This window comes from Mesocricetus auratus, unplaced genomic scaffold (genome assembly GCF_017639785.1).
Source record: "Mesocricetus auratus isolate SY011 unplaced genomic scaffold, BCM_Maur_2.0 Super-Scaffold_100008, whole genome shotgun sequence".
In the NCBI taxonomy this organism is placed as follows: domain Eukaryota; kingdom Metazoa; phylum Chordata; class Mammalia; order Rodentia; family Cricetidae; genus Mesocricetus; species Mesocricetus auratus.
The window spans coordinates 72,995,936-73,015,290 of NW_024429192.1; the positions used below are offsets into that span (position 1 = coordinate 72,995,936).

Genomic DNA, 19,355 nt, shown 5'->3' on the forward strand with positions numbered 1-19,355 from the left:
GTGATATAATTTACTCATTCCTTCAAAGTGATGCATTTACTAAAGTAGCTTCCACTATATTTACAGTTGTATAACAATCATCATAATCAACTGTATAACATGAATCACCCTAACATTTATTCCTTTGTGGCCAAATAGTATTACACCGTGTGTATATGCCAATTGTATGTATCCACTGTTACACTTTGGACCTTCTAGATATTATAAACGATGCTGCTAAGAACAGTTGTGAGGTTTTTTAAAAAATTATTTTCATCACATGCATTTATTTATGTGTGCAGAGCAGCACACATGCCACAATATGTGTGTGGACTTCAGGGGACAACTTGTGGGATCCATTCTTCCCTTCCACCATGTGGGGTCTGGAGCTCAAACTCTGGTAGTCATGCTTGGTAGCAAGTATCTTCACCTTCTGCGTTATCATCTTGGCTTCCACTTTCAACTTTTTTGTGTGATGTGTTATTATTTCTCTTGAAAATATTCATATTTCAATGGATGGTAATTCTAATTGACTTTTTGGGGAACTAGCAGAAAACCATGTGATCCTGATATTCCCACTCCCCACACTAATTATTTTATCATCATGAATTACCGTATGTGCTTGGATCACTGGCTTCCAACATTAGCAGAGTTCTAGAGCTCAGTTACTGGTCATTTCACTTGTTTCCAGCTTTCATCACTACAGAAAGCTGGCTTTAGTGAACGTTCAGGAATCAACATTTCTTTTATGCAGGTTCCTGCTGTGTACCCCAGTCTGGTCTTAAGTCACTATGCCTCTGACTCAGTCTCCCGAGGCCAGAATCACAGGCACGTGTCACCAGCTCTACAGATAGACTTTTTTTCTTTCTTTAAAATTTGTTTTCTATTTTTTGAGACAAGATTTCTATGTATTGCTTTGGAGGCTGTCCTTGAACTCTGTAGACCAGGCTGGCCTCGAACTCACAGAGATTGCCTGCCTCTGCCCCCTGAGAGCTGGGATTAAAGGCATGGGCCACCAACGCCCGGCCAGATAACTTTTTTACTTTTCTTTTTTGAGACAGGGTCTTCTGTAGCTCAGGCTGGCCTCAAACTCGACTAGGTTGTGGAGGATGGCCTGGAACTTCTGTTTCTTCTGCCTAACTGCTGGAGGGCTTGAATTGCAGGCATGCAGGTTTGTGCTTCTTTATGCAGTGCTGTGAAATCAAAGCCAGCGTTTTCTGTGTACTAAGCAAACACTACTGAGTTACACTCCCTGGCCGGTCAGCAGCAGTTTTTCTATGCAGCTCTAGTTATTTCTGCAGTGCAGATTAATCAGTTGGATAGACTGAAGCACAAGGGTCATTTTACTGTTTGGAATGTGATGAGCAGTTGCCTTCCAATCGGTTGTGACTGTTTGCCTTCTTGCAAGAGCTTGGGAATTTCATTTGCATTTCTCCTTATATTTTGTCTAACAGGGTCACCAGAATATGAACCCCTGGATGACAGAGATGTCATTGCTCTTGTGTTCGTGTTGTTCATGGGAGGTTTTTTGGTTGGGTGAATGAGCCATAGCATACGAAGCCCAGGTTGTGGCAGATGCCGTAGAGCACGCTGTGTAGTGAATGGTCATCAGTGTGGCATCAGAGTGGCATACTAGAGACGAGACCAGAGTCGGTTGGAGCAGGTGCTGGTTGGGATGGTGTGGAGGCTGGTGGCCAGTCTTTTCTTCTGGAAGTGTTATTCTTTATACAAAGTCCTGGAAGAATTGCGGTCACTGAGTTGGTGAGGTCATCACATTCCCTGTTCACTTGGACCTCCTAGGAAGAGACCATTAGGAGACAGATATTAGCACTTTCTGAGGATTTGATTATTTTCATTTGCAGACCCAGGTCGCAGAGAAGCTCTTTTGGGCATTTGCTGTCTTGAGGACAATGATCTCATGACCCCCACCCCGCATACTATTAAAATAGGAAAGGAACTAAAGGAGCCTTTGGTAAGGGAACTAGAAGGGGCATTTGTGGTAGTGTGAATAAGAATGCTCCTCATAGGCTCATATAGTGGAATAGGTGATCCCCAGGTGGTTGAATTGAGGCAGGATTAGGAGGTGTGGCCTTGTTGGAGGGAGGAGGTATATCACTGGAGGTGATGAGGGTGAGGGGTGCAGCTTGAGTTTTCAAATCTCACACCATTCCCAGTTAGCTCTCCCTGCCTCACGCTTGTGAGAAGATGTGGCCTTTTTGGAGTGGATATGTCCATGCTGGAGGAAGTGTGTCACTGTGAGGGCGGGCTTTGAGGTTTCCTATGCTCAGGATACTGCCCACTGTCTCAGGTGACTTCCTGTTGCCTGTAAGATGTAGCCAGCACTACGTCTGCCTGTACACTGACATGCTCCCCACTGTGATATAATGGACTGAACGAAGTTATAAGCTGCCACTTCAGTTAGATGCTTTCCTTTCTAAGAGTCACCATGGTCATGGTGTCTCTTCACAGCAATAGAACCCTGAGACAATGGCCATGGACTCACCCTCTGAAACCATGGGCCTTGGAACCTCCGGCATTATGCTGACCCCACCCCCATGACGATGGGTGGGGCACACACAGTGGTGTGACCGTGTCATCACTACATCACTCATTACAGGGCTATGTAAGGACTCAGTATGCATGTGCAAGTTTCCACTTTTTTTTTCAGACAGGATTTCTCTGTATTGTTTTGGAGGTTGTCCTGGAACTCGCTCTGTAGACCAGGCTGGCCTGGAACTCATAGAGATCTGCCTGTCTCTGCCTCCCCAGTGATGGGATTAAAGGTGTGTGCCACCACCATCAGGCCTACATTTCAATTTTTAAGTGTTTTTTGTTTGTTTTTTGAGACAAGGTTTAAAATATTTTTAAAGTATAAAATGAAGGAGTTGCAGAGTTGGAGAGATGGCTTAGCAGTTAAGAGTGCTTGTTGTTTTTGCAGAGAATCTGAATTTGGCTCTCAGCATTCACATGATAGCTTACAACAGTCGGTGTTAACTCCAGTTCCAGGAGATCCGGCACCTCTTCTGGCCTCTTTGGGCACCAGGCATGCAGGCAGTGAACATACATACATGCAGGAAAAATAGTCACACATATAAATGAAAACAGATAAATGTAAAAAGAAGTATAAAATTATTAATGGATATAGGATGTCACCATGATGCCCAGACTCATCTCAAGTGATCTCCTCGCCTCATTCAGTAGCCAGGATTAAAGGCATACTTCATGAAAAGCAACTTTTTTCTCATGTTCATGGTGGGGAAGGTGGGCATTTGCCTTATTTCACATAATGCTAAAACTTTACTTGATCTATAAGCACATCCCCAAAAGCTGAGGATAGAATCTAGGCTAGTTGGATTGACAGCCAGAAGGCAGACAAAGGATTAAATATAAGGACATTGAGGAAAATTGCAGCAACAACTTGGTAACTGTGTCTCCTGCCAGTTAGACTGTGTAAAAAAATGTGTAAACATTCTTAAGTTACAATTAGGCTGTCCCTACTATATCAGAAATGAAGGCATCAGGGATATCCCCAACACATGTCCACTAAGAAAGAGTTTGTAGCCGGGTGGTGGTGGCCCACGCCTTTAATCCCAGCACTCGGGAGGCCGAGGCAGGTGGATCTCTGTGAGTCTGAGGCCAGCCTGGTCTACAAAGCGAGTTCCAGGACATTCAGAGATGTTACATAGAGAAACCCTATCTTGAAGAAACCAAACCAAAAAACAAAAGACCTGCTGTCATCATGATTTCACTATGTCATCACAGTTCCACTGATGTCATCACAGTTCCACCGATGTCATCACAGCAACACTGGTATCATCATGCTATTGCTAATGTCATCACAAAATCACTGATGTCATCACAGTTCCACTGATGTCATCACAGCAACACTGGTATCATCATGCTATTGCTGATGTCATCACAGAATCACAGATGTCATCACAGTTCCACTGATGTCATCTCAGTTCCACCGATGTCATCACAGTTCCACTGATGTCATCACAGCAACACTGGTGTCATCACAGTTCCACTGATGTCATCACAGCAACACTGGTGTCATCATGCTATTGCTGATGTCATCACAGAATCACTTATGTCATCACAGCATCACTTGCACTGAGGCCCTGACGTGTCCCCTTTTGTGAGCTTTTTTCAGGGATCCTGGTGTCTTAATCGCTTTTCTATTTCTGTGAAGAGACACCATGACCAACTTATAAAGAAAGACTTTAATTGGGGCTCATGGTTCCAGAGGGCAGAGTCCATGGCCACTATTAATGGTAGGAGCATGGCAGCAGGCAGGCCTGGCACTGAGCAGTAGCTGAGTACGTACATAGAATCCACAAGCATGAGACAGAGAGACAGAAAGCATGCTAACTGGGAATGCTGAGGGTTTTTGAAACCTCAAAGTGCACCCCCAATGACACACCTCAGTCATACTTTGATGGGGGAAGTCCTTCTGTGTATATGCTTGTCTTATTGGCTGAAAAAATAAAGCACTGTTGGCCAATAGGGAAGCCAGATAGGTGGGACTAGGAGTCAAGGAGGAGTCTGAGAAATGTAGTCAGAGAAGGAGTTGCCATGTGATCCCGGGAAGAGAGGACTCATGAGGCTGGCGTCCTTGGTAAGATAGGATCTTATAGCCAGGCGTTGGTGGCGCACACTAATTAATCCCAGCACTTGAGAGGCAGAGACAGGCAGATCTCTGTGAGTTCCAGGACAGCCTCCAAAACAATACAGAGAAATCCTGTCTTGAAACACACACACACACACACACACACACACACACACACACACACACACACACAGAGAGACCTTATAGAAATATATATATATAGGTAGTTATGAGTTAATACTTAAGATAGAACTATCCAATGAGAAGCCCTGGAATTGACTGACAGTATTGTAATTAACAGAGTCTCTGTGTGTTATTTGGGTTTGATGCAGCTCTGGGACCAGGCTGGTGGGAAGAGTGCTCGTTACAATACTTGGTAATCCTTCCCAAACAGTTCCACCAACTGGGGACCAGGCATTCAGACATGAGAGTGTATTCATTCAAGCCACCACCTTCCACTTCCGGGTCCCTGTAGGCTTGTGGCCATAATGGGAAGTGCATTTGGTCCGACTTCGGAAGTCCCCATAGTCTTTCCGTCTCAGTACTGTTAAAAAGCGAGGTGTGGTACACACCTTTAATCCCAGCACTTGGGAGGCAGAAGCAGGCAGATCTCTGTGGGTGTGCATACTAGTATATGACATAGTAACTTCCAGGACAGCCAGGGCTACACAGAGAGATTCCATCTCAAAATAAAGTAAAAGACTGTTTAAAAGTCCAAAGTCTTTCAGAGGCTCAAGGCAACATCTTATTTGTAAGCCCTAAAACATAAAATTTTAAATTATATACTTCTAACATACAATGGTACAGAGTTGGAGTAGCTTTATGGAGCACAGGCCTGGGCTGGAATGCCACATCTGCCAGTAGTGTGGCCAGGCAGGGTGAGACAATAACATCATATGGAGATGTTAGCAGCTCACAGAGCTCCTGGCAGATAGAAGGAGGATTAGAAGAAGCCCTTACAGAGAGGTCCAGCAGCTCCAGGGCAGATGATCTGTTGTTCCGGATGGACTTAAGGAGACTGACGTATCCTTCAATTCGAATGGGATTCTTGGAAATCTAAGAAAGATGAATACACTAGAATACTAGAGCCTCTTTATGGGGACCCATGCCCATGATCCCCCTGCTCAGGAGGTAAAAGTTGGAGAATTCAAGGTTCAAGACTACTTACCAAGTTAAGAGGCTACTAGGGGCTGGAGAGATGGCTCAATGGCTAAAAGAACACTGGCCTCTTTTCCAGAGGACCTGAGTTCAATTCCCAGCACCCACATAGTGGCTCTCACCTGTCTATAACACTAATCTCAGGGGATCTGACGGCACTAGGTATATATGTGGTGCACAGACACACATGCAAGCAAAACACTCAAACATAAATAAAAGTTTAAAACAATACAAGAAAGAAAAGTGCCGGAGAGGTGGCCCAGCAGTTAAGACACTTGCTTCTCTTATAGAGGATCCAGGTTCAGTACCAAGCATCCTCATGGGGTGGGGGGTGGCGGGCAGCTTCAGTTCCAGGGGATCTGGTGCCCTGCTACATCTATACATGCAGGCACACATGCATGTAAAAACAAAACAAACAAAAAAAACCCTAAAACAACAATAGTAAAAAGAAGGTTCACAGCAGAAAGATCACCAGGTGTTGGGTGAACTAGGTCAAGGGGACCCAAGGACAGGAGGTGAGAAGAGAGAGGACCCAGCAAGGAACTCTGCAGATGCAGAGGTGAGCTGTGAACCCCAACCCCCGAAGAAGTGGGGGGTTCATCCAGGTGGGGTTCTGAGACTCACTGTGACCTGGAGATTGTCTAACAGATGGTTAGAAGCATGCCCCCAAGCTTGAAACAGGTCTTGGTTCCTATGACACAGGAGATGGAATTGTCCCCTCCCCTGCACACGTTGGCACAGCTGGGACCTGATCACCTTACCTGGCTCCTTCCCTTCTGTCTTCGCTATCACCCTGTCTAGTGCCCACTCACCCTCTGCAAACCTGAGGAAAGGAACCTCTGAACACAAAAAACCTCGGCATGTCTAAACTGTGGCCAGTCAGTACCCCTGAGCTGGCCCTGGGTTTTATCGAGGACAACCCAAGTCCAGAGGAGAAGATGAAAATGAATTAGGATGTGCTGGCTACCTTTCCCACAACGGAACTACTGTGAACAGGAGAAAGGACCCAAGGAATTGTCACAGCCACTGGGAAAAGGGTGGGAAGGAAGAGTCAGGGATTGGGAGTGGTCACAAGAAGCTAGGGGGTCTCCCCCCCAGAAATGCCCATGTGCTGTCTCTTCAGCAGGTGGGGGAAAGGATTGTAGGAAGAGAGACAGGGCAAGTCTGTGTTGGAACCACGTTTGAACTTACAATAAGAATTCGCAGTGTCTGGTTGACTTGCAGACCCAGCCCCAACCTCAAGGCCCCTGTCATAGAGATTCGGTTGTTTCTGCAACAAGAGAGGCATAGGCATCAGGGTTAATCAGCCTAGGTATGGTATCTACAGTAGAGTCTATTCAGTCACGGAGAAAGAAGCACTGTATCATTTGAAGCAAATGGGTGGAACAGGGGCATTATGTTAAGTGAGATAAGCCAGACAGAAAGCCCAGAAAAGCTTTCTCTCTTACACAAACGCTACCAACAACAACAGCCTGGAAAAAATACTAGTAATTATTAGAGATCAGGAAGGATATGAAGAGGAGAAAAGTAAAAATAAATAAATAAAGGGAGGCTAGATGGGGCAGTACACTCTGCAGGCGTGTATGAAACCATCACATCTAACCCCATTAACAAGGTTAGTAAAAAATGACGTCAGTATTACAGCTTTCCAGCTTTCAGGGCTCAGTGCCTCAGAGCCCTGACTGCCTGAGTTGCATCTGGAAGACTGGGTTCCATAGCCCAGCCTTCTACTCATGCCCAGGTCCAGTCAATATCTGAAGCATGGGTATGCTTTGCCCCATGGGTGACAAGCACGTTTGGAGTGTGGCCCCTCTCGTGGACATAAGGGGATGCTAGCTCCTAGGTTCCTTGGGCTCGGAAGATGCTCCCGTGTGTCTTGTGCCCACTGGCAAAACATACCCATTACCACAACATTTGCTCTGGAACCCGGTCCTTTCTCCCCTCCAAATCATTGTCTCTGAAGCCAGGTCTACATACCTAATCCTGACTTCCTCGTCCTGTTTTGTTTTGTTTCCTTTTTCTTAAGATAGAATGTGCTGGGTGGTGGTGGCAGAGACAGAGGCGGGAGGCAGAGGCAGGCAGATCTCTGAATTCGAGGCCAGCCTGGTCCACAGAGTGAGTTCCAGAACAGCCAGGGCAACACGGAGAAACCCTGTCTCAAAAAAAAAAAAAAAAAAAGAAAAAGAAAAGAAAAGAAAAAAGGCAGTCTTATGCATTCCAGATGTAACTCCTGTATAGCTGAGGATGACCTTGAACTCTTGATTTTTTCCTCCCTCTACTTTGTAAGCACTGGGTTTACAGGTGTGGAAAACATGGAGTGCTGTGGGAAGAGCTTATCAGGTAGTTCTTGAGGATGCTTGAAAGATAGTAGCGCTGAAACACCAGCCACAATGACACCTAGATCACATTCCAGAAAGGAGCAAAGACTTGATAGCTAGTTGGAATTTTTGGCTAAAACCCTGTGTGTGCTGATCTGCTGGGGCTGAAGAATCAGCTGGGATTTTAATAGATCAGCACCCTTAAGGCACGACTTGTGTATCTCGGGGACAAAAGGGAAGTGTCTCCCAGGGTCGGCACCAGAGGTTAATCTAAGGAGGCCAGGCTACATCTCGTGTAGATGGAAGCTGTCAGAACTTGGTAATGTCCATAGTGGAGTCCGTGTAGAACTGGTTCTGAAAGCATGGGAGATGCATGATGGATGAAGTCACGGAGAGTAGGGAGACATGGCTCGGTGCATCAGGGTGAGGCCCGAAAGGACCACTGATGAAGTGGAGGCCTCAGTTGCAGTGGAGACCACAGGATATTTGAAATGTCTGGACCGGGATGCCCGTCAAGATGCAGGTGTGGCGTGGAGCCAGTCTAGGAAGACAGCTGCAGAATGCAGAGATGGAGCTACCTAAACCCTCGGGGCCCCAAGATGATGAATCTTAAACAGTGGACACAGCTACAGGATTGGATTCACACAGCCGAATTTTATTTTTGTTTAAGTCTGATTGTTTTTAATCTCTCAGTTCTTCCCACTTGGAATAAGAATGTTTAAGTATGTAGCTTGCTTTTGACTCTAAGAATCCAGCAACCCACTCTGGATTCTTACAGTCCTTTTTATGTTTGTTTGTTTGCTTGTTTGAATGCAAGTACCTGAGGAGTTCAGAAAGAGGCTGTCAGGACCCGCTGAAGCCGGAGTTGCAGGCAGTTGTGAGCCATCTGATGTGGGTGCTGAGAACCCAAACTTGGGTCTTCTGAAAGAGCAGTACACGCTCTGAGTCCCTAAACCATCTCTCCATGCCCAAGAGACTGCATTTTCAAGGAGGCTTTTTTGCTCATGTGTTGTTTTTCAAGACAGGGTTTCTCTGTGTAGCCCTGGCTGTCCTGGAACTCACTTTGTACACCAGGATGGCTTCAAACTCAGAGATCCTCCTGCCTCTGCCTCCCGAGTGCTGGGATTAAAGGTGTGCACCACCAGCACCCAGCCGAGACTTTGAACTTTCAAAGAGATCTTGGGACTTGAAGTGTGGAATTTTAAAAATCATGTATATTACCATTTTGCCTGCATGTGTGTGCATGGACCACATGTATACCTGGTTCCCATGGAGATCAGAAAGGGCATCAGATGCCCTGGAACTAGAGTTCTGGATTATTGTGAGCTACCATGTGGGCACTGGGAACCTCTGCAAGAACAACAAATGCTCTTAATCCTGAGCCATCTCTCCAGCCCCTGAAGTGCTGTAATTGTTTTTTGTTTGTTTGGTTTTTGTTTGTTTGTTTGTTTGTTTCGAGACAGGGTTTCTCTGTGGCTTTCGAAACTGTCCTAGAACTCACTCTGTAGACCAGGCTGGTCTCAAACTCACAAACATTCACCTGCCTCTGCCTCCGGAGTGCTGGGATTAAAGCAGTGCACCACCAATGCCCAGCAGTGCTGTAATTTTTAAGGACTGTATTTTACATTGTAAACATGAGGCCTTGGGGACCAAGGCTGGGAAATTATAGCTTAAAGTATTTGTGTCATGTTAACAAAGGATGGTTGTGTTGGTCAGTTTTATTGTCAGTTTGACACAATCTAGAATTAATTACCTGGAAGAGAGTCCCAATGAGTAGGAATTCTCTAGATCACATTGGCCTACAGCATGTCTTTGGGAATTGTCTTGACTGTTAATTGAAGCAGGAGGACTACCACTGTTTAATGGCAGAAGCTGTGAAGACAGCAGCAAGCCCCAACATAGAGAACACATTGCTCTCGCTCTTGACTGTGCCTGACTTGCCTGAAATGCTGACGTCTAACCTGCACTGTAAGATGGATAAGCCCTTCCTCTTTTAAAAGCAGCTTTTGGTCACAGTGTTTCGTCTCAGCAACAGAAGTGAAATGAGGAGTAAGAGGCCACTCCTGATTTATGTGGTGTGGAGACATGAACCCACAGCCTTTGGGCACGCTAGATCACCATTCTACCAGCTTAGCCACAACCCCAGCCCCCAGCAACAGCAGTGAGTGAGGACAGAGAGGAGCCTCAAGCCACACGACCCGAGCAGCGTGAACAGCATCTAGGTCACTGTGTGGCCCTGAGAGCAGTGTGAACAGGATCGAGGTCACTGTGTGGCTCTGAGAACAGTGTGAACAGCATCCAGGTCACTGTGTGTCCCTGAGAGAAGTGTGAACAGGATCGAGGTCACTGTGTGGCCCTGAGAGCAGCGTGAACAGCATCCGGGTCACTGTGTGAACAGCATCCGGGTCACTGTGTGGACAGCATCCGGGTCACTGTGTGGACAGCATCCGGGTCACTGTGTGTCCCTGAGAGCAGTGTGAACAACATCCGGGTCACTGTGTGTCCCCGAGAGCAGCATGAACAGCATCCGGGTCACTGTGTGTCCCTGAGAGCAGGGCCCTCGCTTCTCACCTCATGTTTAGTTCTTCCAACACGTTGTTGGCCTTGAGGGCCTCACCTATTGAAGAGGCTCCAGAGTCTCCAAAGCCATTATGAGAGATGTCTAGGACTTTCAAGAATATATTTGCCTAGGACACAAAGAACAAAAGCCGTGAGTTCACAGCTGATGGTGCAGACATCCACAGGGCCAGCCAGGGCCATAGCCTCAGAGCCCAGGAGAGCCTGAGCAATAACAAAAGACAGGGAGCAGAGGGCCTAGGACAGAGTTAGCATGAGCTCTCAGGCAACATGACCAGTAGGGCCAAACAACTGGAAGAGCAGCAGAGGATGGTGGGTAGAGCTATGGACAGTTCTCAGAGATGATCGAATCCACACTTACAGGCAAATTCCCAAGGCAGGCATCCTGGGAGAGATACCTGCGGGGGCCCAGTGACCCGGTGGCAGGGTGCTATAAGAAGAGACTGTGATGAAAAAAGCGTGAGTGCTCTGACTGGCCTGACCCTTTTGGGGCAGGACTACCCCCTCCACCCCACAGCCAGCAGTCAGCCCCTGGCAGGGCTTGAGACAGCTGTTTCCCAATCTATAAACTGAGAGTGTGTACTGGCACACAAGAAAAGCATCTCTGTGTGTTACCAATGTCATCAGACTGTACAGATGCCCCTATCGGCTGAAGGTGATGTCTCGGAGGCAGCTGACATTTGTCTATAGACCCTTTGGGAAATGATACGAGAGTCAGTGCAGTATACTACCATTTAGTGGGGTAGGAAAATAGGTCATCCAAGATGCATCGTGAAAGTTGTCCCGGAAAGGGCTAAAGTTCATTTCTGAAGAGCTGTAGCATTAAGAACTCGCTTGGGGAAACTTCCCCAAAGTTCAGGCAGGCTCTGAGGACTGAGCAGGCAAGCGTCTCATACCTCCAGGCCCTTGGCAAGTGCAATGGCTCCTGGGCCTCGAAGATGATTCCAACTGAGGTTAAGCTCTGTGAGTCCTGTGTTTTCTGCCAAGGCAGGTCCAAGCGTCTCTCCTGAGGAGCACGAAGAGATTTTTATGGCAAAAAATGCTAAGTCCAAAAATGACCTGACGCTCACTATGTGCCAGGGCTTCTGCTGAGTAGGAGGGTCACGAAATTCAGCACACACCTGGATTACCTGCAAGGGACGTGTGTGCACATGCTCACACATGTATGTGCATACACTGGAACAGGGTCTTGTTCTACAACACAGACAGGTCTAGAACTCACTCTGTCACCTGGACTGGCCTTGATCATCTCGATGCCCAGCAAGGAATCCACAGATAGTTGGGAAGATATGGATTCAAAGTAATGAGATTCCAACTATTCTAATCCACAAACAAAAGGGTAGAGATGCCGTGGCAGTGCTGGTGGGGTCTAGAAGTAAGGGCAGAGCAGATAACCTAGAGTCAAGGAACCCACATGTATGCGCACATGATGGACATCAGGGGTGCACATGTGGTGGACAACAGGGATGCACACTTGACAGGTGTTCACATGATGGACAAGAGGGATGTGCACATGATAGGTGTTCACATGATGGACAATAGGGATGCGCACATGATAGGTGTTCACATGGTGGAAAATAGTCATGCTCACATGATGGACAACAGGGATGTGCACATGATGGACAACAGGGATGCACACATGATGGACAACAGGGATGTGCACATGATAGGTGTTCACATGATGGACAATAGGGATGCCACACATGATAGGTGCTCACATGATGGACAACAGGGATGCTCACATGACAGGTGTTCACATTATGGACAACAGGGATGCTCGCATGATGAACAACAGGGATGCTCACATGATGGACAACAGGGATGCACACATGATAGGTGTTCACATGATGGACAACAGGGAGGGATGCACACATGATAGGTGTTCACATGATGGACAACAGGGATGCTCACATGATGGACAACAGGGATGCACACATGATAGGTGTTCACATGATGGACAACAGGGATGCTCACATGGTGGGCAACAGGCATGTGCAGTGAAACTGGGTTGATGCTGGAGCTGGGGACAGGCAGGAGGAAGCAGGTGCAATGATGTAGGAAGTAAGTAAGGGCACTTGAGAGACCTTGAATGCTAAGCTGTGTGCTCAGGTACTGCTCTACGTGTGGCTAAGCAGCTGCTGTAAGAGCCATGAGGCTGATGGAGCATTCCAGCAGGATTCCTATTGGCTGGTGGGCACCAGCAGAGACATGGCCCACCAAGTCTGGAGTAGCTGTGTGGAAAAGTAACGAGACATTCAAGTTCTAGCCTTGGTGCTCTCTCAGGGTCCAGGCTAGGGGCTAGACAGCAGGTGAGTACGGTTTTCTAAAAGGAATCTGAAAGTGAGAGGGAAATAAACTGGCTCACACACATGTTCGTCTCATGGCTCGTTAGTTTTCAAAGATGTAGGCTTCCCAAAAAAGTTCTCTCTCAAAATCTCTCTTTAAGATTTCTCCCTAAAAGCTCTCTCCTCAAAAGTTCTCTCTCGAAAAGCTCTAAGATTTCTCTCTGAAAGTCATTTAAAATTCTCCAAAGTTCTTTCTGAAAAGACTCCAGCCGAGCGGGGTGTTGATCCCAGCACTCAGGAGGCAGAGGCAGGCGGATCTTTGTGAGTTTGAGGCCCGCCTGAGGGAGTGCCAGGATAGGCTCCAAAGCTACACAGAGAAACCCTGTCTCAAAAAACAAAACAACAAAACAAACAAACAAACAAAACTCCAAAAGTTGCTTCTTCTAAAAGTTCTCCTGAGGTCTCTCCTATTCTACAAGACTTCTAGTTTTTATACCACAGGCATATTTAACAACTGACAATAGGGCACGCATATGTCTCAGCCAGGAAGTTGGGTAAGATCTTGAGAAAAGCAGGTGCCTCGTGTGGCTCCCCTGGACACGACTGGCAAAACATCCTGGCAAACTTAAGTCTGGGGGTGGGGTGTGACTTGTGACTTGCTGTTAATTAATTAAGGGGGGCTTCTCACTACTATGTCAAAGGGAAAAACTAAGGCTAAGTAGTGTGAGATCCAGAGGCTGCTGCTCTTACTGCTGACGGCCCGGTGAGAAGGAATCTCCTTTTTCTGGGGTCTATTTGAGAATATAAAGCACCCAGTATATATTCTACATAATCAAATTCATAGTAATAAATATTCTGGAGTTGATACCTAGAATATTAATTGCTACTTCTGTAATAAATGATAAAAGCTTCCAACAAAAAAGAGGCAGGAAGTGAGTGGAACCCCGAGAAATACCTAGCATGACAAGTGGCCGGGACACACACACCTTACAGCCAGCTCTCCATTCTGTGAGCACTGCTGGGTGTGACCAGCTGCCATTTCTCTACAGCCTCAGTCCATCCCTGCCCCAGTGCGGCTCTCCATGTTGTAACCCAGCATCCATCTGGCCAACCATGTCTCAGTCTCACAGCTTGGGTGTGTAGACTCAGGAAGCCTCACCTGTCTCTGCAGGCTTGGTGGGTCCTTCAGTACCCATGTTTACTGCCCTTCCACCTCCTACTCTAGGCTTGTGACCACTTACAGTACCCCCGACTCCAAACTCACTCTCTGCCTGGTTCATCTCTGTACCTGGATTGGAACCCTTGAGGACTCAAATTTGGCCTCTTTTCGTTATCTTGGAAGCTAGAACAGAAAATCTGGTTTGAAGTGCTCAGAGGGGCTAAGTGTAGCAGTCCTCTCCTATAATCCCAGCATCCAAGAGGCTGAGGCAGGAGGAGCCTTAGTTCAAGGCCAGTCTGAACGATGTAGTGAATTCCAAGCACCCAGGGCTGCATAGTGAGACCCAGCCCCCAAAACCAAATCAAACCGAACCGAATCAAACCAAGGAAGTGTGTGTCTGTGTGTGCAGGCCCCAAGCCTGAGTGCCCCCAGCCACCTGCTTGGCTAGCACATGCAGCAGCAAACATATTAGCACCTATGCCACAACTAAGGTTTTGGGCATTGTCTCGCATCCCGGACTGGACCTGATACCTCTAGGTTCTCAGGTAAAGGGTCTCCTGGGAGAGGACACTGGGTGTCCTCTGGTTCCTCTTTTCTGCTTAAGGGTGAGGCTTGCTCTTCTTCTGGACCTTAATGGCAACTCTACCTCTGTGACTCAACCATCCTATGATGCACACACCTGTGGTGGCTTCTCCACTGCCACAGACGGTGCATGACTGAGACTCAAGTCCCTTGGCCCCTCAGGAACAACCTTCAACGATCCCCTCTTGGAGAAAGGAAGCAGACTGAATCTGTGATTCCCCTTTCCCCCTGGCATACCCTCAGAGAGCTTCAGACCCCAGGTCCCACTGCCTGCTATAGTCTGTAACATGTTTGATAACACACCCCAAGGTCCTTGTATGCTTTCAAGGCGTGGTCCCTGGGGCTGGAGAGATGACTCTGCACTGCATGTCCCGGCAGAGAGTCCAGGTTTGGCTCCCAGCACACACATGGCAGCTCTCAGCCGACTGTAACTCCTGTTCTGTGGACCTGATGCTATCTTCTGTCCTCCATGGGCACTGACACATACATACGAAATTAAATGAAGTCTATTCTTGGTCCCTAAGACTGGGATGTGGCAGATGACATTATCTAAAGGTCCTAGGCCACTGGGGGTTCACTTGAGGGAACTGTATGATCCTAGTCTCTCCCTCTTGCTTTTTTGCTTCCAGACCATAAGTTGAGTGGCTTTTTTTTTTTTTTTTTTTGCTCAGCCACAGGCCCAGTCCATCAAAGGATGAAATCTCCAAAACTATGAGCCCAGATGTAAGATGGTTGTCTGAGGTATTCGCTACAGTAATAGCAAGCCGGCTCTTATTCTCAAAGACATAGCCCCAGTTTGTTAGTTCCACTGGTTTCCTACGATAGTTTTCTTAGAGGACAATTGGCTTCAGCAGTTAAACTCCAGGGCGGAGGTTAGTGTCACTCCACTCAATTATCTGGGACAGACCAGAAATTCCAAAACTCCTGGTTGGACCGCTGTCCTGGGGCAATACAATGCAGATAGATGGGCGTCTAAGAATCTGTGTCAGGTGCTGGAGAAGTGGCTAAGCAGCTAAGGGCACCAGCTGCTCTTCCAGAGGACCTGAGTTCAGTTCCCAGCACTGGGTGGCCCCCAACTATCTGTGACTCCAACTGTGGAGGATGGGATGTCCTCTTCTAGCCTACACAGGCACCCACACATACTTGACACATTTACATAAATAAAAATAAACCTTTAAAGAGAAGATTTTGCTTCAGTCAATCCAGATGACAGAAACTCCTAAAGCAGGGCCCAGGTGACCTTTCCATGCTGCCAAGCTGCCCCCAAGTTTCTGGGCTCAACTGATCTTCCAAGTAGTGGAGCCTATAGGCATACATAGCTTCAATTTGTGTAACTGACTGGCACATTTAGAGATGAGTGACGTAGGTGGGTATTGGAATCCTGGGAAAGCATACGGCCCATGCAGAGGCCCCGGGGAGACAATGACTGAATCAAGTAGCCTATCCATGTCGTTCATAGCACTTAGCTTCCCCCCAGCTGCACAGTACTGTTGACTGAACCCAAGATCTCTCACACACTAGACAAGCACTTTACCACTGAGCTATACCACAAGCCCTTTTACCAAAGCACTTGGAATGAAGCCTTCATACCTCCAGCAGTGATCTGCAGGCCATGTAGTCTCTGCTTCCTTTTCAAACCACAGCCTGGGCATTCTCCCCTGGATCACCCGCCCAGCCACACCGGTGTCTACCAATCTAGGAAATACACCACACTCACAGTTCATCAGCACCGTGCTCTTGCCATGGCTGACTCCTTTCCACCCCACACACAGATTTCAGTTTAAAGACCCACCCCGCTACAGCACGTGGTCTATTATTTTCTAGGACCATACATTTCCTCCCTCCCTCCCTCCCTCATTCCCTCCCTCTCTCTTTCTGAGACAGGGTTTCTCTGTGTAGCTTTGGAGGCTGTCCTGGCACTCCCTCTGTAGACCAGGCTGGCCTCGAACTCACAGAGATCCACCTGCCTCTGCCTCCCGAGCGCTGGGATTAAAGGCGTGAGCCACGGCTGCCCACTGGTTACTAAGCGCCACTGATTACTAAGAATGGTCTTGTTAGTGTATGTCTCTTGAAGTCGGGAGCTTTTTTGTTTGTAGTTAGATCCCCACAGCAGAAGGCAGTGAGAAATGCCTGGAATTAAGGATTCTGTGTGGTTTGAGCGGAAGAACAACCAAGAGAGGTGTGGTGAACAGATGCCAGCACGTCAATATTTCTGGCGGAAGCTGGGTGTGGCCCTGCCCATCCCCCTCCCCTGCCACCAGTGGGCAGTGGGTGCTCATGACTGCCCAGACTAAGTATTACCTGCCAGGTCATTGAGCTGGTTATAGCTGAGGTCTAGGGACTGCAGGCTCGTGTGCCGCAGCAGAAGAGCAGCAAGGTGCTGGGCGGCCTTCTCCTCCAGCCTGTTCCCTCCCAGCTGCATCTTCTGCACAGCTGGGTTTACGGCAAGAGCAGCACAGAGAGCCTGGAGCCCTGCAGCTCCAATCTGGTTCTCTGACAGGTCCACATCTGAGGGCAGCACCACCGCTTGGTCAGTGGGAACCTCGGCCAGGCACCACCCTCTTGCACTTCCCTACACCCCCTAAGCCCCAGGTCTGAGGCAAAAGAAACTGAGTCACCTCGGGCCACTGGTCTCCCCATCCCATGACTGTTTGTCTGTGAAGAGTGCCTGGGAGATGGTCAGCTGCCTTGTTGATGATTGGTGTCTCATAACAACATAACCTCTCTCAGAAGCCTGTCCTACTGCTAGGGAGTAGCACACTCGGGCAGTGTGAGCTCAGGAGTTCACTCAGGTTGACTTCTGTGGTTTCCTTTCATGCTGGCCACAGTCCAGAGAGCTTAGTGGTGCTGCTGTGGTGATTTTAGAGATGGAAAGCAGGTCCAGCAGAGCGGTGTTGCCTGCCTGGGTCAGCTCACACTTCATTGGCAGAGCTGTCATCTACAAACAGCCTCACCCAGCTCCCACCTACCCCTTCCCATTCTCAGTTGATGGCGACCCTGCTTCTGCGCGCCTCTCTCACTTGCACTCAGGCACAGGGAGTCTACCATGTTCAGGGGTGAGGTGCTCACCAGGGAGACAGCTGTGGGGATGGGCCAGGCATTCAGCATTGGCTACCCCAAAGAGGAAACTCCCAGAAAGTGAAACTCACCCCACATGCCACACCCTGTGATGGGGGCCTTCCTCATCTCCTAGCAACAGCCACGTGAGAGGGCCCAGTGAGGGAGCACTCTCCTGAGGAAAGAGGGGCCCCAAGCGTGCCTGCTGCTCAGACTCAGGAACTCAGCACCTACCTACCAGAGATAATGCTGTTCTTACACAGGACATCAGCCAGAGCCTCCGCCCCGGCAACACAGAGCCCATTGTCCCGAAGATCCAGACGCTTGATGTAGACATTAGAGGTCAACATGGGAGCCAGAGCCCGGGCCCCCTGGAACAGAGCAGAGAGGTACAAGGGGCAGAGGCGCACAAGGCCCTGAGGGGTCTGGTCCTCCCCAGATGCAGTTTAAATCCCCAGAGCTCCCATCTCCCTCTAAGTGCAACTTAGACCTCATTTTCTAGAACCTTCTTGCAAAAGCAGCCCTCATCTCTGCCATAGCCTCCATCCTGTCTTGCAGACGTGGGAGATGGGACGTGCATGGCACGGAGGAAGGCTGTGAGTTTGTGAAAAGGATTCAAGGACAAGATGGCCACTGTCTCCCACATCCTTCCTGGTTCCAGTGCCCCTCACGGATACCTGGGGCCCCAGGCCACGGTGGCGAAGGTTCAATTCAGAGGCACTCCCTTGGCGCAGAAGACAAGAAGCCGGCACAACACTAAGGGCCTGGCAAGACTCCAAATAAAGGGCAGCCGTGACCGGTTCTCCAAGACTATGGGTGCCTAACAGCAGACGGGGGGGGGGGGGGGGTATGAAGGAAGAGCTCTACATTGGCCCCACCCCGCCCCTTTTCCTGCCCTTGCCATTTCCTCCTGCATCAGTGGGTACTGCACTCGTGTCCTAGATGAGGACCTCCTGGCTAAGAGTCTTCTCGAAGTCACAGAGGTAGTCAGAACCCATTGCTGAAGTGTACGCTGCCCCCACCCCATCGGGCCCAGGTATCACAGATCACATTCCCCCCCGCCAAAGTTGGCTTCCAACTTGTTGGCTGAAAAGAGCATTGAATCCAAGGCTTCAAGCATGCTAGGCAAGCACTCCAACTAAGCTACATTCTCACCCCCAGGTCTTAATGTCTACAATCGACTTATGGTGTTTAATAATTCTAAAATAACTCTAAACAGTTCTAAACTCAATACATCCCTTAGCTAAGTTTTCCTATAGTTTGTTAGAGTGCTTCATTTACAGATTATTCTGCAAGACAGTTCTAAGCATTGGGCTGCCTCATGCCTCCGCGAGAACAAGGGACTTGGGGAATTATCAGCGGCTGATAATGGGACATGAGGCAGCCCAAGCATGGGGTCCCACTCCAGCGGACCGCAGGGGTGCTGGAGGAGTTTAACCAGGACCCCACGCGGAGGATGAGGCACCTTCTGTTTCCAGAGCAAAGCGTGAATCTGCGGTCCAGAAATTCTCTGCCTTACACGCAGTGGCCGCTACTTCTCCCTGTTGATCTTCATTCTTTGCAGACGATTTACAGGGACCCTTCATGTTTACCCTCACTTCCCAGTCGGGGCACAGAAACTGAGAGTGCAC

General features: G+C 48.4%; 1 protein-coding gene across 6 annotated transcripts; it reads right to left on the reverse strand.

Annotated features, from left to right (window-relative positions):
* Window positions 1-997: 997 nt before the first annotated feature.
* Lrrc74b (leucine rich repeat containing 74B) lies at window positions 998-19,342 on the reverse strand. 6 transcript variants are annotated; one of them, XR_005879019.1, is made up of 11 exons: window positions 19,190-19,342; window positions 18,402-18,544; window positions 17,963-18,095; window positions 16,969-17,175; window positions 11,538-11,647; window positions 10,636-10,751; window positions 6,938-7,016; window positions 5,549-5,644; window positions 3,708-4,163; window positions 2,959-3,009; window positions 1,639-1,775 (listed from the first exon to the last, which is right to left on the reverse strand). XR_005879019.1 is itself a non-coding variant. In XM_040751148.1 (9 exons), exons 1-9 carry the CDS (start codon window positions 19,308-19,310, stop codon window positions 1,599-1,601), a joined length of 1,128 nt encoding a protein of 375 aa, XP_040607082.1. In that variant the 5' UTR covers window positions 19,311-19,342; the 3' UTR covers window positions 998-1,598. The 6 variants fall into 6 exon arrangements, 4 of the variants coding, with proteins under 4 accessions (XP_040607082.1, XP_040607081.1, XP_005077609.1 ...); XR_005879020.1 differs by lacking the exon at window positions 2,959-3,009 and having other exon boundaries at window positions 1,672-1,775; XM_040751148.1 differs by lacking the exons at window positions 2,959-3,009; window positions 3,708-4,163 and having other exon boundaries at window positions 998-1,775; window positions 19,244-19,342.
* Between the last annotated feature and the right edge of the window lie 13 nt (window positions 19,343-19,355).

Coding starts and splice junctions, on each gene's coding strand:
- Lrrc74b (XM_005077552.4), bottom strand. CDS start 19,310: ATGAAGGGTCCCTGTAAATCGTCTGCAAAGAATGAAGATCAACAGGGA. Junction 10,752..11,537: donor CACTTGCCAAGGGCCTGGAG/GTATGAGACGCT, acceptor TTTGTGTCCTAG/GCAAATATATTCTTGAAAGT. Junction 5,645..6,937: donor AGACACTGCGAATTCTTATT/GTAAGTTCAAAC, acceptor CATCTTTCTTAG/ATTTCCAAGAATCCCATTCG.